This window comes from Eleutherodactylus coqui, chromosome 8 (genome assembly GCF_035609145.1).
Source record: "Eleutherodactylus coqui strain aEleCoq1 chromosome 8, aEleCoq1.hap1, whole genome shotgun sequence".
Lineage (NCBI taxonomy): Eukaryota > Metazoa > Chordata > Amphibia > Anura > Eleutherodactylidae > Eleutherodactylus > Eleutherodactylus coqui.
In genome coordinates this window covers 178,137,352-178,160,093 of record NC_089844.1, presented here as the reverse complement: position 1 = coordinate 178,160,093, position 22,742 = coordinate 178,137,352, and the positions used below count along the sequence as shown (strand labels likewise).

Genomic DNA, 22,742 nt, shown 5'->3' with positions numbered 1-22,742 from the left:
TCACAGAGAGGGAACTTGTATAATGGGGAGTACTGGAAGGGGCATTGGGGGTAGCAGAAGGAAGGGGGAGAATTTGTAGAGATTAGTTATGGCTGGAAAGTCTTCATGGTAGTCTGCGCCCAGATAGTAAAGAAAAGCTGAAGATTATAATTAGACGGAACATGTCACCTGTGATTACTGGAAGTAACCACACTGTAATCATTATCACTGGAGGTAACGGCACTATTATTACTATCACTGTATAGAACTGGTATCTATTATATGGTGACTGCTTTATTTAGATGTATACTAGAGCTCAGTTATATTAAAAGTGTTTTTCTAGTTATTATTAGAAATGAGCTAGCATGCTCGTCCAAGCTTGATGCTCGTTCGAGCATTAGCATATGCAAAAGTACTCGTTACTGGAGCGAGCACCACGCGGTGTTCGAGAAAATGTCACCCTCTCCTCCCCACATATTTAGTGGCTTTTTTAGCCGGTGAACATGCAATTAAAGGCTTTGGCACCTCCTGCTATGACGTGCCAACCCTGTGCACGTCTATAGCAGTGACTGGTTGGCCGGATCAGGTGACCTAGGATCATAAAGACTTAGGTGACCTGATGCTCGCCTCACGCGCAGGCTGGATTAGCTGAGGGACAGAGCTGCTGTGAATGAGGGAGCGTGTTAGTGTAGGTTAGAAGGAGTGTTCAGGCAGGGATCCATCTTCAAAGAACCCAACAGTCCTTTTTACTACTACAACTCCACTTTTGTGCCTCATCAGTTTGGCTGCCTGGGACCAGTGGTACAAAGCATTCACAAGCATCCCGGCTGTATACTGCATACTGTTACCGGTTCTATACGGTATAATGCTACTGGTGTACACAAACTATATAGGAACTAACAAAACTCCTCTCATTTTTCATTTTTTTATTTTCTTTTTGGCTGAAAGCATTTGCATAATAGGCCCAAGTGTGTGTCCTGTCGATCCGCACTATATAACCAGACTGTACTCCTTTTTCACTGTCTATTTTTGGCTTAAAGCATACGAAAAATATCCTTGGGATAGCTTCACACAAGCGTGTTTTTCTGCGTGCATACGCACGCACAAAAACACGCTTGTATTTGCGACAATGCATTCGTTATGGTGTGTTCACATGCCCGTGCTTAACAGGCGGCTGCTGCCAGCGGCTTCATTGAAAACAATGGTCTGCCAACACCCCTGCATTCTTTTACAGGGAAGGGGTTTACATATAAGCTCTTCCTTGAAAAAGAAAAATATAAGTGTAAAAAAAAAATATATATAAAAAATATACTTACCTGTCCACCATGACCACCACTTACCTATGACCCTCACGGGGATGAAGAACACATCTGCCGCATGTGGCAGATGTTTCCTTCATCCTTGCTAGTTAAAAGAATTCCCTGCTGCTACATCTGTCACATCTGTGACAGATGCAGCAGAAGAATTCTTCAATTCTTTACCGCAGCTGTCACACATGTCAGCTGCGGTAGAGGATTCTGCTGCTGGCAATCGATTTCAGGAAAGGGCTTTAAATATAAGCCCTTCCCTGAAAACCAAGTAAAAGTGGGTTAAAAAACAAAAAAATAGATACTTCCCTTGCTTCAGGTGCCGGGGCTCAGGCGCGTCTTCTCCTGCTGTCCCCTGCACTGTGGTGCTGATCTATCAGCAGGCGGGGATTTAAAATCCCCGCCTGCTGAAAGAGCTAAATGTGATTGGCTGAGTTGCTCAGCCAATCACAGGTAGCTCTCCCCGAATAAATGACGGGCGAGAGCTGGACGCTGCGCTGAGAAAAATTACAGTACGCTGTGGGGGGAATTGGACAGCAATGTCAGCATGTAACACAGGAGAAGAGGCAGTGGTGTCACCCGCAGGCAGTGATTGGTCTTCTTTCCACCTAGTGTGGTGCTTTCTGAGAGATGCCATCGAAGAATACCTCAAGGAGAACAACAGGATAACTCCTTACCAGCATGGATTCATGAAGGGTCGATCGTGTTAGACCAATCTGATCAGCTTCTACGATGAAGTAAGCTCTAGGCTGGACCTGGGAGAGTTTATTGATCTCGTATATCAGGACTTCTCTAAAGCTTTGACACCATGCCGCATAGGTTGATACCGTATATACTCGAGTATTAGCCTACTCGAGTATAAGTCAAGACAATAAGTTTTACCACAAAAAAATGGAAAAACTTATTGACTCGAGTATAAGCCGAGCTACACTCGAGTACATACTAGGTGAAAAAAAAAAAAAACCTCCATACTCACATTCCAGCCAGCGTCTGTGTCTGTGCAACAAGCTGCTTGAATTCTCCCCACTGTCATCCCCCGCTATCATCTCTGCTTGGCTCTGTCAGTGCTGTGTAAGTAAGCGATGTGACTGGATTGAGCGCCAGCCAATCACAGCTGGCGCTCGATCCAATCACAGCGCTTACTTACACAGCACTGACGGCGGGGGATTTGAAAGCCGAGCAGGGAGATGACAGCGGGGAGAATTCTAAAGCAGCTTGATTACCCCGGTTGTGATTGGCTGACGCAGCTCTTACGTACACAGCACTGACGGCAGGGTATGACAGAGCCGAGCAAAGAGGACGGTGGGAGATGACAGCGGAGAGAATTTAAGCAGCCTCCTGCACCACCGCTGGAGACACAGACACCGGCTGGAAGGTGAGTATGGAGGGGTTTTTTTAAGCGTTTCCTGACTTGAGTATAAGCTGAGGGGGGCTTTTTCAGCGCAAAAAAATGTGCTGAAAAACTAGGCTTATACTTGAGTATATACAGTATATAAAATGAGATAGCTCGGATTGGGTGAAAACGTGTGTATCTGGGTGAAGAACTTTCTTGGAGATAGAAAGCAGAGGGTGGTAATAAATGATTCATACTCTGATTGGGCCACTGTTGCTAGCAGGGTGCCACAGGGTTCAGTATTAGGCCCCATTCTGTTCAATATATTTATCAACGACCTGATAGATGGACTGTACAGTAAAATATCAATATTTGCAGATGATACAGAATTATACAATATAATTAGAGATGAGCGAGCACACTGGTTCGAGCATTAGGGTACTCGAGATGCTCGTTACTCGAGTCAAACACCACGCGGTAATTGCATTTCCTTCCCCGCATGTTTAGCGCCATTTTTTAGCCAATAGACATGCGAGGAAGGCATTACCACTTCCTCCTGTGATGTGCCAGCCCTATCCCACCCCCCAGCAGTGAGTGGCTGGCGAGATCAAGTGACCGACGAGTACATAAAGTGGTCCCGCACGCGGCTCGCCTCAGACACATGCTGGCAGAGATTAGGGAAAGTGCTGCTGCTGCTATAGGAAAGTGTTAGCGTAGGTCGTGTCTTCAAGAACCCCAATGGTCCTTCTTAGGGCTACATCTGACCGTGTGCATTACTGTTGTGGCTGGCTGGGAGCAGAAGCACTTTTTTTTTTTTTTGTATCTCGGGCTGTGCAGGCCATTACAGCTATAGCGTTCTCAGTCTGCAGTGTATTATACAGAGTATAGGGAAAGTGCTGATGCAAATATAGGGAAAGTGCTAGCATAGGTCCTGTCTTCAAAAACCCCAATGGTCCTTCTTAGGGCTACATCTGACCGTGTGCATTTTACGTGGGGCCTGCTGGGAGTAGTAGTAGTGCTTCCATTATTGAATAATGCAGCTAGGCCTGTTTGAAGCCTTTCAGTAATCCTCTTTTTTTGGCTGCAGTGCTGTACAATACCGCTCTCATTGTGAAAGTGCACTCCAATAATTCCTAGCCTGCTGCGAACTACCTCATTTTTACCGTTCTCTGTCTGCAGTGAATTAGACGCAGAGTGTTGGGGCGCAGCCACTTCTATAGGGAAAATAATATACACGATACAGTCCGTATCCTCCGTGCAAAAACCCCAAAGCTCCTTCGTTGGGCTACATCTGATCGTGTGCATTTTACTTGGGGCCTGCTGGGAGCAGTAGTTCTTCCATTTTTGTATAACGCAGCTAGGCCTGTTTGCAGCCTTGCAGTTATACATTTTTCTGGCTGCAGTGCCATACAATACCACTCTCACCAGGAAAGTGCACTCAAATGATTCCTAGCCTGCTGCGAACTACCTCATTTATACCGTTCTCTGTCTGCAGTGAATTAGACAGCGGTCTCACTGCTAAACAGTGCTGTAATATTACCGGGGCCACTGCAAAGTATTTCAGCCCAGCCGCTGTGCAGAGCGTCTCACAATACCATTTCCGTTGGTGGGGTTCAGATAGCTGCAGTTACCAGCACTATCCACTGGCTTTAGAGTCTTCTCCCACTCCACACAGCCTCTATTATCTACAAGACTCTGTGAGCAGTAAATTACCCCTAGGTATCAGCACAAGACAGTGGGTTACTTTTTTCAAGTCACAGCATAGAGCCTCCGCTATCTACAAGTCTCTGTATGCTGTGAATAAAGGCCCAGTTGTCAGTGCTATACAGTGGGGTAATTTATTTGGGCCCTGCTCTATTCTTAATTCGCCATGATGAGGAGTAGGGGTAAGGGTCGAGGACGTGGATGCGGATGTCCAAGGGAGAGTGTGGGCACAGGCCGAGTTGTAGGTCCAGGTGAATCACAGCCGGCTGCTGCGGGATTAGGAGACAGGCAAGTTTCTGGGCTCCCCAGCTTCATATCACAAATTATTGGTCCACGTGGTAGACCATTATTACAAACAGATCAGTGTGAGCAGGTCCTGTCGTGGATGGCAGAAAATGCATCCAGCAATGTATCGACCACCCAGTCTTCTATGCAGTCCACTACTCCCGGCTTAGGGACTGCAACTCTGAATCCTCTGGCTGCTGCTCCTCCTTCCTCCCAGCCTCCTCACTCCATGAAAATGACATATTCTGAGCAGGCAGACTCCCAGGAACTGTTCTCGGGTCCCTGCCATGAGTGAGAAAAACTGCTTCCTCTCTCATCTGAGGAGTTTGTCGTGACCGATGCCCAACCTTTGGAAAGTTCCCGGAGTCCGGGTGATTAGGCTGGGGACTTCCGGCAACTGTCTCAAGAGCTTTTAGTGGGTGGGGATGATGATGATGATGAGACACAGTTGTCTGTCAGTGAGGTAGTAGTAAGGGCAGTAAGTCCGAGGGAGGAGCGCACAAAGGATTTGGAGGAAGAGCAGCTGAATGATGAGGTGACTGACCCCACCTGGTTTGCTAAGCCAACTGAGGACAGGTCTTCAGAGGGGGAGGCAAGTGCAGCAGCAGGACAGATTGGAAGAGGCAGTGGAGTGGCCAGGGGTAGAGGCAGGGCCAGAGCGAAGAATCCCCCAACTGTTTCCCAAAGCACCACCTTGCGGCAAGCCTCTGTGCATAGGGCTAGGTGTTCAAAGGTGTGGATGCTTTTCAGTGAGAGCACGGACGACAGACGAACAGTGGTGTGCAACCTGTGTCGCATCAAGATCAGCCGGGGAGCCACCACTACCAGCCTCACCACCACCAGCATGCGCAGGTATATGATGGCCAAGCACCCCACAAGGTGGGATGAAGGCCGTTCACCGCCTCCGGGTCACACCAGTGCCTCTTCCCCTGTGCCCCAACCTGCCACTCAGATCCAACCCCCCACTCAGGACACAGGCACGAGCGCCTCCCGGCCTGCACCCCCACCCTCACCTCCACTGTCCTCCACCCAATCCAGCAATGTCTCTCAGCGTAGCGTTCAGCTGTCACTAACACAAGCGTTGGAGCGAAAGCACAAATACGCCACCACGCACCCACACTCACAAGCTTTAAACGTGCACAATGCCAAATTAATTGGCTTGGAGATGCTGCCATACAGGCTTGTGGAAACGGAGGCTTTCAAAAACATGATGGTAGCGGCGGTCCTGCGCTACTCGGTCCCCAGTCGCCACTATTTTTCCTGGTGTACCGTCCCAACCCTACACCAGCACGTCTCCTGCAACATTATTCGTGCCCTCACCAACAAGGTTACTGGGAAGGTCCACTTAACCACAGACACGTGGACAAGTACTGGCGGGCAGGGCCACTATATCTCCCTGACGGTGCATTGGGCGAATTTGATTGAGGCTAGGACCGAGTCAGGGCCTGGGTCTGCTCATGTCCTACCCACACCCAGAATAGCGGGTCCTAGCTCGGTGCTGGTATCTGCAGTGTTTTATGCCACCTCCTCCAAACCCTCCACCTCCTCCTTTGCAACCTTTACCTCTCAATTAAGAAGTGTGAGCAGCACGTCGCCAGCAGTCGGTATCGCATGGCAGCACAGCGGTGGGCAAGCGTCAGCAGGCCATGCTTAAACTAATCAGCTTAGGTAACAAGAGGCACATGGCCACTGAACTGTTGCAGGGTCTGACAGAGCAGACTGACCTCTATGTTTCACCGCTGAACCTCCAACTGGGCATGGTCATGTGTGACAACGGCCGTAACCTGGTGGCAGCTCTGCAGCTCGGCAGCCTCACACACGTGCCATGCCTGGCCCACGTCTTCAATTTGGTGGTTCAGCGGTTTCTGAAAAACTACCCACAATTGTCTGACCTGCTCGGCAAGGTGCGCCGCGTCAGCGCACATTTCCGCAAGTCCACCATGGACGCTGCCACCCTGCAGACCCTGCAATATCGGTGTCAGCTGCCAGAGCATCGACTGCTGTGTGACGTGCCCACACGGTGGAATTCTATGCTTCACATGTTGGCCAGGCTGTATGAGCAGCGTAGAGCAATAGTGAAATACCAACTCCAACATGGGCGGCGTAGTGGTAGTCAGCCTCCCCAATTCTTTACTGAGGAGTGGGCCTGGATGGCAGATATCTGCCAGGTCCTTGGAAACTTTGAGGAGTCTACCCAGAAGGTGAGCGGCGATGCTGAAATCATTAGCATTACCATCCCGCTGCTTTGCCTGCTGAGAAGTTCGCTGCTAAGCATAAAAGCCGACACTTTGCGGTTGGAACAGGAGACGGGGAATGACAGTATGTTGCTTGATAGCCAGACCACCCTCATGTCTATATCTCAGCGCATTTTGGAGGAGGAGGAGGGGGAAGAGACAGCTGGGCACACTGCAGAGGCTACCTATGCTGCTTGCCTGTCATCTGTTCAGCGTGTATGGGTTGTGGAGGAGGAGGAGGATGCCGAAAGTCATCTGCCTAGTGAGGACAGCGATGTTTTGCATACTGGTACCCTGGCACACATGGCTGACTTCATGTTAGGCTGCCTTTCTCGTGACCCTCGCATTAGACGCATTGTGGCCAACATGGATTACTGGGTGTACACCCTTCTCTACCCACGGTATAAAAAGAACCTTTCTATTCTCATTCCCGAAGAGGAAAGGGGTACAAGAGTGATGCAATACCACAGGGCCCTGGTGGAAAAAGGGATGCTAAACTTCCTATCTGACAGCGCTAGTGGCAGAAGATGCAGTTCCGAGGGCCAAGTAGCAGGGGAGGCGCGGAGATCAGGCAGCATGCTCAGCGCAGGCAGGGGAACACTCTCCAAAGCCTTTGACAGCTTTATGGCTCCCCAGCATGACTGTGTCACCACTCCCCAGTCAAGGCTGAGTCGGAGGGAGCACTGTAAAAAGATGGTGAGGGAGTACGTAGCCAATCATACCACCGTCCTCCGTGATGCCTCTGCTCCATACAACTATTGGGTGTCAAAGCTGGATACGTGGCACGAACTTGCGCTGTACGCCCTGGAGGTGCTGGCCTGCCCTGCCGCTAGCATCTTGTAAGAGAGGGTGTTTAGTGCAGCTGGGGAATCATCATGGATAAGCGTACCTGCCTGTCAACTGCCAGTGCCGACATGCTTACACTCATAAAGATGAACAAAGGCTGGATTTCCCCAGACTCCTCTTCTCCACCAGCGGAGAGCAGCGAAACCTAAAGATTCTTTTCGCTGCAACCAGAGAAAGCATTCTCTATTACCGGAAAAAAAGCGGGAATTATCTTTGTCAATCACTCTCGGATATTAGTCCTCCTCCTAAAACAGTATGTCATCACACTGAACTGTCAATTTTTCTGCGGCCCAAAAGGCTCTACTTACAATTTTTTTACAATTTTTCAAAGTTTTAAAAGTATTGCTACTTTAACAGAACCCAATTTTTTTCATAGGGCTGCCTCCATGGTCTGTTACAAATTAAGCAACAGCAAGCTGTATCTTTAAAAAATATTTATGGGTTTCACCTGCCCTCACGGTTGAGCAAATTTTCAGGGGTACACTTGTACTTTTGGTACACTAATTTTTCTGGCCCTCGCCTATACCGTTATCTAACTAATATTTCCCGCCTTTGCCTACACTCATGGTACACCAATGTTTCAGGGGTTCGCCTATACTCTTGCTACAGAAATGTTACTGGGGTCTGCCTATACTTCTGCTACAGAAATATTACAGGGGTCTGCCTATACCTTTGCTACAGGAATGTTACTGGGGTCTGTCTTTATTTCTGCTACAAAAATGCTACAGGGGTCTGCCTATACTTTTACTACAGAAATGTTACAGGGGTCTGCCTATACCTTTACTACAGAAATGTTACAGTAGTCCGCCTCTAATTTTACTACAGAAATGTTACAGGTGTCTGCCTATACATTTGCTACAGAAATGTTACTGGAGTCTGCCTATACTTCTGCTACAGAAATGTTACAGGGGTCTTCCTATACCTTTGCTATACCATCTTTATTCCATGGACATATATGCCCAAAGTATTGCGGACACCACTGTAAATATACATTCACCAGAAATGCTACACTCGCATCTGGACATATATAAAGGTATCATATGTAAACAATAATGGGTACTTCATAAAACATATGCAGAAATCAACATGTACAGTGATAATTAATCATTAATATTAATAGTTGTCATCAACATGTTGCCCTAAAAGGAGTCAATCATATATAACAACCTTATATTTTTAATTAAGGTGCAGACAACAGTTGCAGCCAACAATAGAGGCTTGCAAAAAAGAAGCAATGAGGGAATTACTGCAGGAGATCCAAAATTTCAGTAAATGAAATAAGATGATCGAAATATACTTATCCAGCCGTACATGTATATTATCACAAAATATGTCAATCTGCATAAATATAGGTCCCAATATGACTTTTTATTCGTGCCTTGATGACCTCACGATTGCGCTGTGAAGACAAAAAGGACATATGTGTGGGTTAAAATCCATAACAAAATGGCGTAACCAATAGAGATGAGCGAGCACCAAAATGCTCGGGTGCTCGTTACTCGAGTCGAACTTCCCGCGATGCTCGAGGGTTCGTTTCGAGTAACAAACCCCATTGAAGTCAATGGGCGACCAGAGCATTTTTGTATGGGACCTATGCTCCGCTAAGGTTTTCATTTGTGAAAATCTGGGAAATTCAAGAAAGTGATGGGAACGACACAGAAACGGATAGGGCAGGCGAGGGGCTACATGTTGGGCTGCATCTCAAGTTCCCAGGTCCCACTATTAAGCCACAATAGCGGCAAGAGTGCCCCCCCCTCCCAACAATTTTTACTTCTGAAAAACCCTCATTAGCAATGCATACCTTAGCTAAGCACCACACTACCTCCAACAAAGCACAATCACTGCCCGCATGACACTCCACTGCCACTTCTCCTGGGTAACATGCTGTGCAACCGCCCATTTCAGTAATAGTAGCAGTCAAGACAGGCCCCAGTAACAATTCCAAAGCAGCAGTATAGGGGGAGCACAGTATTAGTTCCATTTCAGTGGTAGTAGCAGTCTAGACAGGTCCCAGTAACCTATCACTAGCAGCAGTATAGGGGGAGCACAGTATTAGTTCCATTTCAGTAGTAGTAGCAGTCTGGACAGGCCCCAGTAACATATCACTAGCAGCAGTATAGGGGGAGCACAGTATTAGTTCCATTTCAGTAGTAGTAGCAGTCTGGACAGGCCCCAGTAACATATCACTAGCAGCAGTATAGAAATAAATTATGCGCAAGGCTGGGTATTAATGAGCGACTACTACCCCCAGCAGACACGCAGTAAACTGTAGACGGTCACAGGCTTAGCTGGGTAATAATGAGCGACTACTACCCCCAGCACACACGCAGTAAACTGAAGATGGTCACAGGCAGCCCAAATATTGTATTTTTTTCCAATTTTTGGGAAAAAGCCCACTGCCTATATAGCCTGTATATGGATTTCCCTGTTGGAGGATGACTGGGGTTATTGAAAGCACAGTGCAGCCAGAAAAAATTATGCGCAAGGCTGCAGTAACACCTAGCTGGGTAATACTAAGCGACTACTACCCCCAGCAGACACGCGGTAAACTGAACACGGTTACAGGCAGCCCAAAGATTTTTTTTTCCAATTTTTTTGAAAAAGCCCACTGCCTATATAGCCAGTATATCTCTTTCCCCGTACCACTGTCCCTGCCTCACCAGTACTGCCCCTATACTCAGTAAAATGACTGCAGACTGAGGACGCTATGGTCTGCACGCCCGATATACAAAAAAAAAATGTGCAAAACTGCTCCCAGCAGCCTCAACAGTACTGCACACGGTCAGATGTGGCCCTAAGAAGGACCGTTAGGGGTTCTTGAAGACGAAGATAACAGGCTAACACTCTCCCTATAGCAGCTACAGCAGGACGGCACTTTCCCTAATGTCTCTCAGCGTGCATCTGTGGCGAGCCGCGGCCGGCCCCAGTTTATATACTCGGGTGTCACCTGATCTCCCCAGCCACTCACTGCAGGGGGGTGGGATAGGGCTGGAACTTCACAGGAGGAAGTTGTAATGCTTTCCCTGTGTTTCTATTGGCCAGAAAACGGAGCAAACTTTTCTGGGAAGAAAACGGAAGTGACTTGAACACTGCGTGGTGCTCATCTCGAGTAACGAGCATCTCGAGTACCCTAATGCTCGAACAAGTATCAAGCTCGGACGAGTACGCTCGCTCATCTCTAGTAACCAATGTGAATAACAGCAAGAACAATCACAGGCACATATGGGCGTCATATTCATGATTCAGGCCTTTCGGGGCCATAGTGTCCAGAGTAAATATCCAACTCTTTTTTAGCAATAGTCGCAATCTATCACCACCCCTAGGCATTTCAGGGACGGAATCGATAATCTGAAATTTGAACTGGCTCACTGAGTGACCGCTGTCATTAAAGTGACGCGGTATCGGTAAATCTAGTTTCTTAGTGCGAATTGAACTCTTGTGGCTAGAAATTCTATTTCTCACTTCCTGAATGGTTTCCCTGACATATTGTAGGCCGCAAGGACAGGTAAGTAAATAAATAACATATGTCAAAGAGCATGTGTAGCGGCCCTTAATTTGATAACACTTTCCTGTTTGCGAGTGGAAAAATTTGTCACCTTTAACTAATTTTGAACAGCTGGAACAGCTCAAACATGGGTAGTTGCCCATTCTGGTAGGAAGAAAGGTTTTAGATCTTACTAAATGTTTTTTTTCATAAGTAGAATGGACTAATTTGTCGCGCAAATCCAACACCGTCTGTAAGACATGATGGGTTGTTCACAAAAATCTTTCACCTTTGAAGCTAGCTGTAGGATTGGCCAATGTGTATGTAGAATAGATGATATATGTCTACTAACAGGAGTATATGTAGGTATAAAAGGTATACGTTCCTTTTTAGCCCCTCTATTTTGTGGTGTTAAGAGTGTATCTCGTGCGAGCGTTTTTTGCTTGTTCCATTTTCTCAAAGACCAATCTTTTAGGATAACCCCTACTGAGGAATTTTTGACACATCTGGGTGAAGCGCTCCCCCACTTTCTCATCATTGATGATGCGTCTCACCCTCAAGAACTGACTCCATGGTAAGGAGTTAATAGTAGTTTGAGGGTGAAAACTCATGTAATCCAATAGGTTATTGCGATCGGTTGGTTTGGTGTATAGGTCGGTGGAAAATCCTGTTCTAGTTTTAGTAACTACCACATCCAAAAATTCAATGCTACTGTTGGAATATTTCAAAGTGAATTGTAGCTCTGGTCTTATACTGTTTAATTCATGATGAAAGAGATTCAGTTCATCAACCATGCCAGACCAGACAACAAAAATATCGTCGATGTAGCGAAGCCAGGAGACCGCCAGGGGCCAATACGCCGAAGTATACACGTGCTGATCTTCAAAGATGCCCATGTATATGTTGGCATAACTCAGTGCCATATTGGCCCCCATGGCGGTCCCCTGGCACTGTCTGTAATATCTACCACCAAATACGAAGTAACTCTTAGTGAGAACAAACTCCAAAAGAGTCAGGATTACGTGTTCATGTTTAATACTTTCCTTGGTTTCCTTTGGCTTGCCTATGCTGTCAGTGCACAAAGACTTCCCATAGCGGTGTTTTACCTGTTTGACACTAATACACTGACTGACTAGGGCAGAAAAGTAGGCCGAGGCCCTTCGCAGGGTGAAACTCTGCCATGTTTGGGCACTCTGATTTCTTCTTGTGTAATACCATCTTTGTGCACCGACAGCATAGGCGAGCCCAAGGAACTCAAAGACTTCCCATTGCGGTGTTGAGCTATCTAACACCTACACAGAATAAAGTGTGGGGACACATGGATTTCCTATTGCTATGTGACTCTCAGCACCTTGGGTCACACAAGATGGAGGCTGGGACCGAGCCTGACCCGGGTATTGCTGCATTGTGGAGATGTGTAGAAGTACTGGGCTGGCACCTTAGTCCCCTTTATGCCCACGTTTGCGGCTCCTGACAATTTTGTGATGGAGGTGTCACGGGATTGGAATTATGATCGTACGTCAATTTATCATCAATTCTCAACAGCATTGTGGGCTATCGCCCCGCCCCTTTCAAAGAGGGTCGCTGCTTGGCCCTGCCAACCCTCTGCAGTGTGTGCCTCCGGTTCCTCCTCATCGCAGATGCACTTAGAAATAGACATGAGGGTGGTGTGGCTATGAAGCAAGCGTGTGGCATGAGGGCAGCTGAACGCTGCACAAGAAAACTTTTGTGTGCGCTGTGGACGCAGGGCCGTGCGGGGGGTTGGGCAGCATGTAACCCAGGAGAAGAGGCAGGGGTCTCACCCACAGGCAGGGATTGTCCTTGGTTGCAGGTAGTGTGGTGCTTAGCTAAGGTGTGCCTTGCTAATGAGAGTTTGTCGGAAGTAAAAATTGGTAGGGGGGTGATGCCAGACTCTTGCCCCTATCCGTTTCTGTGGTGTTTCCATGACTTTCGGATGTTTTCTGGTGTTTCACAAGTCATCAGCTATGCGGAGCATCGGTCCTATACAAAAATGCTCGAGTGGCCCATTGACTTCAATGGGGTTCGTTACTCGAAACGTGCTCCCGAGCATCACGAAAAGTTCAACTCGAGCAACGAGCACCTCAGCATTTTAGTGCTTGCTTATCTCTAAATATAATCAATGCAACGGAGGACAATGTACGGCTACAGGAGAAGGGGTACCGTGCAATGTACACATACATACAAGACAGGAGAGGTGGGTCCCGTGCAAAAAAAAAAAAATAAATAAATAAATATACATACATACATACATACATACATACATACATATATATACACACACACACGCTGGAGACAGCTGGACGTTTCGCTGAGAAAAAATTTCAGTACGCTGTGGATGCAGACTTGTGCCTGCATCCTGGGGAAATGTGGACAGCGATGCCAGCATGTAACACAGGAGAAGAGGCAGTGGTGTCTCCCACAGGTGGTGATAATCCTCCTTTCCACCTAGTGTGGTGCTTGGCTAAGATGTGCCAGCTCATGTGCCTTGCTGATTATGGACTGGCCCAAGTAAATTCTTAGGGGGGTGACTGCCAGGCTCTTGCTCACAGTTTGGCTTAATATAGCGACCTGAGAGCCTCAGATGCACCCATGCATGCTGCCCCTGCTGTTCCCTATCCGTTTCTGTGGTGTTTCCATGACTTTCAGATGTTTTCAGGTGAATCACACAACCTCCCCTATGCAGAGCATGAGTCACCTTGAAAAATGCTTGAGTTTCCCATTGACTTCACTGGGGTTTGTTACTTGAACCGAGCTCTCGAGCATTACAAAAAGTTCGGCTTGAGTAACGAGCACCTGGGCATTTTGGTGCTCGCTCATCTCTAGTTATTATTAGTTACCTCCTATCCACAGGATAGAGGAGAACTAGATAATCAGTAGGAGTCTGAACACTTGGACCCCACTGAATGAGGTCTTGGTGAGACTTGGAATGAATGAAGTGCAGGTTGGACAGACACGCTGCACTCCATTCAATTCAGTGAGAGCCTTGAAGATTCCCTAGTCAAGCACTCAGAAATCTTCGGCAGTCTTAACAGGACCCCATTGCTGTGATCACAGTGGTTGGATCCCCACCAATCAGCTAGTTATTTCCTACCTAATGGATAGGGCATAACTTGTAAAAACCGGAAAACCCCTTTAAGGCCGCCATATTATAAAGTTATAGCATAAAATATTATTTTTTGGGTAGGACAGCAGGGACTGGGGGTGTGGGAGACACTGTTCCCTCTTAGTTAGACACTCTATAAATGAGATTGTGTTTTTTCACTTACCTAAATCCATGTTTGAATTCTGAACTCACAATAAGGGCTACTTCATACAGGCGTATTTGCACATGTAAAATTTATGCGTGCTATATGCAAAGAATAGAATTCATTGATTTCAATGGGTACATTCTCATTTCATTTTTTGCAATGGTAGATGGTAATATGGGGAGCAGGATGAGCAGGCAGATGACTGGGTGACAGGAGGGGTAAAGGGAAGAGATCCAGGGAGGCTAGTCCTGAACTGGCACACCCCAACAAGTATGCAAAGTTGGCAGATGAGGGGGATGCCGTTACAGGATTCACAATGCTGCAGCACAACATGCCCTCTGACCACAAGGGGGATGTCTGCTCTAGTAAGAAGGGGAATATAAGCACAGGGCAGGCTAGACAGGTTCTGGTAGTGGGATACTCAATTATTAGAGGGACATATAGGGCAATCTGCCACAAAGACTAGAATTGTCAAACAATGTGTTGTCTTCCTGGTGCTCGAGTTTAACACATAGTGGATCAGGTTGACAGGTTACTGGGAGGGGCTGGTGAGGATCCAGTGGTCATGTTACACATTGGCAGCAATGACAAAGTTACAGGCAGGTGGAAGGTCCTTAAAAATGATTTAAGGGAACTTGGATGTAAGCTTAGGGCGAGGACCTCCAAAGTAGTATTTTCTGAAATACTACCTGTACCACATGCCACAGCAGAAAGGCAGCAGTGGATTAGGGAGGTAAACAGGTGACTTCCGAGTTGGTATAGGAAGAAGGGGTTTGGGTTCCTGGAGTACTGGGCCTACTTTGCTGTTGGCTACAGCTTCTACCATAAGGATGGGCTGCATCTCAATAGGGAGGGTACAACTGTGCTGAGGGAGAAGATGGTTAGAAGGTTGGAGGAGTGTTAAAACTAGGGACTTGGGGAAAGGGAAACCAGAAAGATAGGGGGAAAACAGTATAGACAGTGACCTGGGACTAAATAATGGGAATATGGTGGAGTGGTGGGAGGGGTTAGTACAGTTAGAACAGACAGAATAGTTAATAGGGATACACTTAAAATAAATATTAACCAAAACTTTCTAAACTGTATGGTGACTAATCCTAGAAGTATGACCAATAAGGTTGTCAAAATGGAAGTATTAACCCCTTCCAATCCAATTTGTATCCTGGTTTTCCTAGGGGGCTTACTCTTTTTCTGCTGTTATATAACGGCACTATATGCTGGCCAAAGCCAGTACTGCATTAGGAGACGCATTGGATAGGCTCCAACAGCAGAAAGGCTGGCAATATACAGTAAGAGAACCCCGCTGGATGTCTTCCAACATCGGAGCTGTACAGCTTTAAATCATAAAGTCTTCAGAGGTCAGACAGTGGATTGGAAAGGGTTAATGTCTGAGGAAAAACACGACAAAGCAAGAGTAACATAGACCTGGTTGGATGAAAGCTATTACTAACCCTTTAATTTAATAATGTAGGAAATATTGTAGAGGGTGATGAGGAGAAAACTAATCTGTTAAAAAAGTTTCTTCTCCAGTGTATTTACAGAGGAAAATAAAATGTCAGATGAGATTCAGAGTAATAAAGTAAACTCTCCACTAAATGTCATCAGTCTAAACCAGGAGAAAGTGCAGAGCTGCCTTAAAAAGTTTAAAATAGACAAATTGCTGGGTCCCAATGGCATACTTCCCTGGGTTCTAAGATAGTTAAGTAGTGTGATAGACTGATCCTTGTTTCTTATATTTAAGGACTCAATAGTGATGGAGTCTGTCCCACTGGATTGGTGCATAGCCAATGTGGTACTGATATTCAAAAAGGGGTAAAAAAGTGAACCTGGAAACTGCAGGCGGTATGGCTTACTTCCTTTTGGGGTAAAATATTTAAAGGGTTTCTAAGAGATGCTATCCTGGAGTACCGCAAGGAAAATAGTTGTATAACTTAGTATCAGCATGGGCTTATAAGGGGTCGCTCCAAACCAATACGATCATCTTCTATGAGGTGGTAAGTTCTAGATAATGTGCCACGTAAAAGGTTGGTATAAAATGAGAATGTTTGGTCTGGGTGAGAGTGTGTGCAAGTGGGTAAGTAACTGGCTCAGTGAAAGAAAACAGAGGGCTATTATCAATTGACACTGTTATTAGTTGGATACCACAGGGGAAATATTAGGCCCTGTTCTTTTTAATATATTTGTTAAGGAGCTGGTAGAAGTATTGTATAATAAAATATAAATATTTACAGTTGCTACCCAACCATATAAAGTAATTACAACAAGAGAGGACAGAATGCGGGTTACAAGTAGATTTAGGTAAGTTGGGGCTTGGGTAGAGGAGTGACAAATGAGGTTTAGCACTGATAAATGTTAGGTTCTGCACATGGGCAGAGAAAAAAACATGTCACCATTACACACTAGATGGGAAACCATTGGGGAACAGTGACATGGAAAAGAAATTGGGGATTTTAATTAACTGTAAGCTTAACTGGAGCAACCAGTGTCAGTTAGCTGCTGGCAAGGCAAATAGGATCATGGGGTGTATCCAAACTGGTCTAGGAGCACATGACAAGGACATTGCACTTCCTCTTTACAAGACACTGGTCAGACAACATATAGAATATTGTGAACAGTTTTTGTCAACGGTATTCAAAAAGAACATATCAGAGCTTGAGCGATTACAAAGGTGGGTAATTAGAGTAAGAAAAGAGAATGGGTGGACTACAATATCCAAAGAGGTTACCAAAATTGGGATTATTTAATATAAATATATTAAGAAACAAACAACAACATGGAAAAGGATTTTAATTAACTGTAAGCTTAACTGGAGCAAACCATGTCAGGCAGCTGCTGCCAAGGCAAATATGATCATGAGATGCATCAGAAGAGCTCTAGGGGCGCATGATGAGAACATTGTTCTTCCTGTTTACAAGTCACTGGTCAGACCACACATGGAATATTGTGGACAGTTTTGGGCACCGGTACTCAAGTAGGTCATATCAGAGCTTGAGCGGGTACAAAGGGGGCAACAAAAGTAATAAATGGAATATGTGGACTATAATGCCCAGAGAGGTTAGCAAACCTAGGGTTATATAGTTTAGAAAAAACATCTCAGTGGCACTCTAATAACTATGTATAAATATATCAGGGCACAATAGAGAGATCTCTCCCATCATCTATTAATACTCAGGACTGTAACAAGGGAGCGTTCTAATAACTATGTATAAATATATCAGGGGTCACTACAGGGAGCTCTCCCATCATCTATTTATACCCAGGACTGTACTCCAAAATAACAATGGGCATACATATGTGTACAGCTATATATATTATCATATAAACCCCAAAAAGAAAGTCTCAATACACAGATAAGGAATATATAAAAATATATTTATTTACCAATCATATTAAAATATTTCTATTTAAAATTTGCAAGTTTCACAAGAGAGTGCAGCCTTCATACAAAAACAGTACACCATCAGTCAGATATGCATTAGCATAATGGTTGATGTCCCATATGTGTGTTACAATGTATAATAAGCATCATATCAAAATATAATAATAGCTGTCACATGTTACAATGCTAAATAACTGAACATACTTATACCATATATAGCATGGGGTGTGCATCTAGGTTGTTGCATCTTGTTGCCATTTATTCCCAGGACTGTAGCAAGAGGGCACTCTAATAACTATGTATAAATATATCAGGGGACAGTAAGGGACCTTTCCCATCATCTACTTATTCTCAGGATGTTAAAAAGGGGGCGCTGTAATAACTATGTATAGAGATATCTGAAGTCAATACAGAGATCTCTCTCATCATCTATTTATACCCAGGACTGTAACAAGGGGGCGCTCTAATAACTATGTATAAATGCATCAGGGGATAATATGGAGATCTCTACCACCAGTAACATAGTATATTAGGCCGAAAAAGGACACATGTCCATCCAGTTCAGCCTAATGCTGATCCAGAGGAAGGGAAAAAAAACTACAATGAGATAGAAGCCAATTTTACCTATTTAAGGGAAAATATTTAGAGATGAGCGAGCATGCTAGGATAAGGCAGTTATTCGAGTGAGCATCACTCTTCTCGAGTAACTGCATACTCGTCTGAGCAAATACTGGGGGGGCGGTGGGGGTCTAGACCCTAACACTTCCGCTGAATCCTTTGGTAGGCCCAGATCTCGTACTAAATCGTTCAAGTCTGATTGAGAGAAACGTTCAGGGTCATTGGTACCTGGATCATAGCTGTCATCATTATCGCTGCTACTATGTGACATTTGGTCTAAATCGTCTAAAATATTGTCCAGGGTATCCGGAGGTGAAGGAATAGGCAAGTCAGGTCCATGAGGAACAGGGCGAATAGCCGAACGTATGTTGGTTGGGTATGAAATGTCCTTCCTGTTTTTTAAATTGAAACCTTGCACTGAACAAGAAAAAAAATAGCAGTCATCACTGTGATTTTTAGGCTCTCTCCAAACCATGGGTACTCCAAAACGAAATGATTTCTTCTTACCTTGAAACCATTGTCTCAGTTCTTCAACACACACAGAACACACTATATGGGGAGCCCAAGATTTATCTTGGTCCCCTAATTTCATACCAAAGTATGCAAAATACACCTTCTGAACAAAATTAGAAATGTTCCTTTGTTGCTTCTTGACGGTATAAGACCCACAAATATAACAGAAACAGTTAGGAGAGTTGACACATCTTCTAGTAGCCATTTCTTCTAAATACCGTATCACAAAACTGTTTGATGCGTACACCACAGTGGCTGGCTCCACACTGAGTCACTGACTGCAGTCAAGGTCACGCCTAGCAGACAGTTTAGATTCGTTGTCGTACGCGTACCGAACCGGAAAAACCCTGAAAATAAGAAAATTTCAGGTGAAATTTGTGACTTATCTAGGGGTGATGGAATTTTTTCACTATTTTTACCGTAATCAGCACAAAAAATACTGTTAAACCCACTAATTAAATATGATACAATTTTTTCATCGCAGACCTGTGTTATCGTTCGCTTTCGCTCAAGCTTTGTCCTTGGATGTATAAAGTATTCATCATTTGAAGTGCTGCAGTTCATGTGATAAATGACAGTAAGTTGTGAGCTTGTATCAAACATGTTACTGATATGACAGCTGATCGCCTCTGTGTCTTTTGTAGGAATATTTCCCATCATTGTCATCAGCAAAAAGGAGAGCGGAGTTGTCAAAAATATCAAAAAGATGTTTAATCTCATGGGATCCAAGGTTATTATACCCATAGAGAACTTCACCATGGAAGACCATGACAAAACTCAGGGGAAGACAGAAAAAATCCTGACAATTATCCACAAGGCCCTAGAAGAGGTCAGATCCCGCCTGCGAGAGAAAAGAAACTCAGTGGATGACAGGGTGCAACAGAAGAAGTTCTTGCTCGAGTACATATACAATGCTGACCAGGAGAAGAAAGAGAAACAATGGAGAATAGAGGAAATAAATAGGAGAGACGAAGAAATGAGGAAAGAGAAGTCCGGCTCATGTCGCATTTTGTAAGAAGTTAGTTGTAGCTGATGAGAGGAAAGTCTGAAAATACTGTAAATGCAATTTCTTCTCCAGTGATGCGTATGGAGAATGCAGCTACAGTGAATTGAATTTGGAAATGAGGCATTTATGAGCTAATTTGTGGAAAAATAAAAACGAATACGCTGTATAACACTAAATATTAAAATACTTCTACACCAGAGCACACAGAATTGTAACTTACTTCAAATCTTAGGCCTGTTGTTGAGCAGCAGAACCTTCATGTTGTACTATTTTCTTCAGGATTTTGTGATGGATCTGAGCAGGAGGCTTCAAATAGTGATTCTGATGTGAGTCTCATAATTATATATAGAGAGAGAAAAAATAGGGGTCACGGAGAGCGCCAAACACTTTATACGTAGACCACAATAATAGTCGTGTGGTAACTCACCTGGTGCAAGGCATATCACCCTGAGGTGATTATGCCTGCACCCAACATCCTGGTGTGCTCGTAGCAGTTGCTTTATCCAGGATATACCAGAATCAAATAAACGATAAAATCCAACTTGCTGGAGAGCTGCAGGTCACAGCAAAGCTCCGTTCCTAATCAGAGGTCGGATAGAATCAAAAGAAAACTACAGGAAAAAAACTATAGACCTGCGCTACTTTATATAAAAGATCAATAATGCATGTCTCAATAACCAATGTTTAGATAGAGACAGAAAATTTTTTTTTATTTATACAAATAAAAGAGGGAGGTCTCAGCCTCATATAGTAGTAAAATAATACTTGCGGAATCAAATAAAAAACTTTTTTCTGTCTCTATCTAAACATTGGTTATTGAGACATGCATTATTGATCTTTTATATAAAGTAGCGCAGGTCTATAGTTTTTTTTTTCCTGTAGTTTTCATATAGAGAGAGAAACAAGCGATAACATTATCCATGTATTTATCTATCTATACAGAAAAGAGTGATCTCATAACTATATACAGAGAGGAGAAAGTGACTTCATAACTGTATATAGAGAGCAGAATGATCCTATAACTGTATATATGCAGAAAAGAGCAATCCCAAAACTATATATAGTAAGAAATGGGATCACATAACTATACAAAGAGGAGATCGATCACACAACCATGTAAATAGGGAGTGAAGAGTGCATATATATATATATATATATATATATATATATATATATATATATATATATATATATATATGTGATACCATAACTATATAGAGAGAGAGAAGAGTGATCCCACAACTATATAGATAACATAACTGTATATAGAGAGGAGAGTGATCCCATAACTGTATGTAGAAAAGAGAGCGATCCCATAGCTATATATAGAGAGGAGAGTAGAGATGAGTGAGTACACTTGTCCGAGCTTTGATGCTCGTTCGAGTATTAGGCTACTCGAGATGCTTGTTACTCAAGTCGAGCAACATGCGGTACTTGAGCCACTTTCATTTCCCTTCCCCGCATGTTTAGTGCCATTTTTAGCCAATAAACATGTGGGGAAGGCATTACCACTTCCTGCTGAGACGTGCCAGCCCTCTGCACGCCAACAGCAGTGAGTCGCTGGCGGGATCAGGTGACCGCCGAGTACTTAAACTGGAATCGCCCGTGGCTCGCTTCAGACGCATGCTGGAAGCGGTTAGGGAAAGCGCTGCTGCTGATATAGGGAAAGTGTTAGCGTACTCCTTATTGTGTGCATCACTGTTGTGGCTGGCTGGGTGCTCCAATTTTTATTTCCAAGCATCTAGGCCTGTACAGAGCATTTCACAGCTACCATTCTCTGTGTGCAGTGCATTAGGTAGAGTTCTCATCACTAAACAGTATGCTAATATTTCCTGGGCCCATGCAGAGCATTTCACAGCAGCCATTCTCTGTGTTGGGCGAAGTAGCCGCGCTTATCAGCACTATCCATTGGCTTTATAATTTTCTACCCCTGTGCAGAGCGTCTCACAATACCTTTTTCTTGCGGGGTTTGAAGTAGCCGCAGTTATCAGCACTATCCACTGGCTTTATAGTTTTCTGCCCCTGTGCAGAGCATCTCACAATACCCTTTCCTAGGGGGGGAGGTTGAGGTAGCGGCAGTTATCAGCACTATCCACTGGCTTTATAATTTTCTGCCCCTGTGCAGAGCGTCTCACAATAAGCTTTCCTTGGGTGCGGTGAGGCAGCCACAGTTATCAGCACTATCCACTGGCTTTATAGTTTTCTGCTCCTGTGCAGAGCATCTCACAATACCCTTTCCTTGGGTGCGGTGAAGTAGCCGCAGTTATTAGCACTATCCTCTGGCTTTATATTTATCTGCCCCTGTGCAGAGCATCTCACAATACCCTTTCCTTGGAGGGGTTGGAGTAGCCGCAGTTATCAGCACTATCCACTGGCTTTATAGTTTTCTGCCCCTGTGCAGAGCGTATCACAATACCCTTTCCTTGGGTGCAGTGAAGTAGCTGCAGTTATTAGCACTACCCACTGGCTTTATAGTTTTGTGCCCTTGTGCAGAGCATCTCACAATACTCTTTCCTTGGATGTAGTGAAGTAGCCACAGTTATTAGCACTATCCACTGGCTTTATAGTTTTCTGCCCCTGTGCAGAGCATCTAACAATAACCTTTCCTCGGGTGCGAGGAAGTAGCCGCAGTTATTAGCACTACCCACTGGCTTTATAGTTTTCTGTCCCTGTGCAGAGCATCTCACAATACCCTTTCCTTGGGTGCAGTGAAGTAGCCGCAGTTATTAGCACTACCCACTGGCTTTATAGTTTTCTGCCCCTGTGAAGAGTGTCTCACAATACC

General features: G+C 44.9%; 1 protein-coding gene across 1 annotated transcript in view; it reads left to right on the top strand.

The window, feature by feature from the left end:
* LOC136577709 (uncharacterized) overlaps positions 1-19,994 on the top strand; it is a 47,254-nt gene extending 27,260 nt beyond the window's left edge. The window contains exon 4 of the mRNA XM_066577626.1: positions 19,596-19,994. Coding sequence (XP_066433723.1) covers positions 19,596-19,966 — 371 coding nt within the window. The 3' untranslated portion in view covers positions 19,967-19,994. The remainder of the gene's footprint in view (positions 1-19,595) is intronic.
* Positions 19,995-22,742: the final 2,748 nt, after the last annotated feature.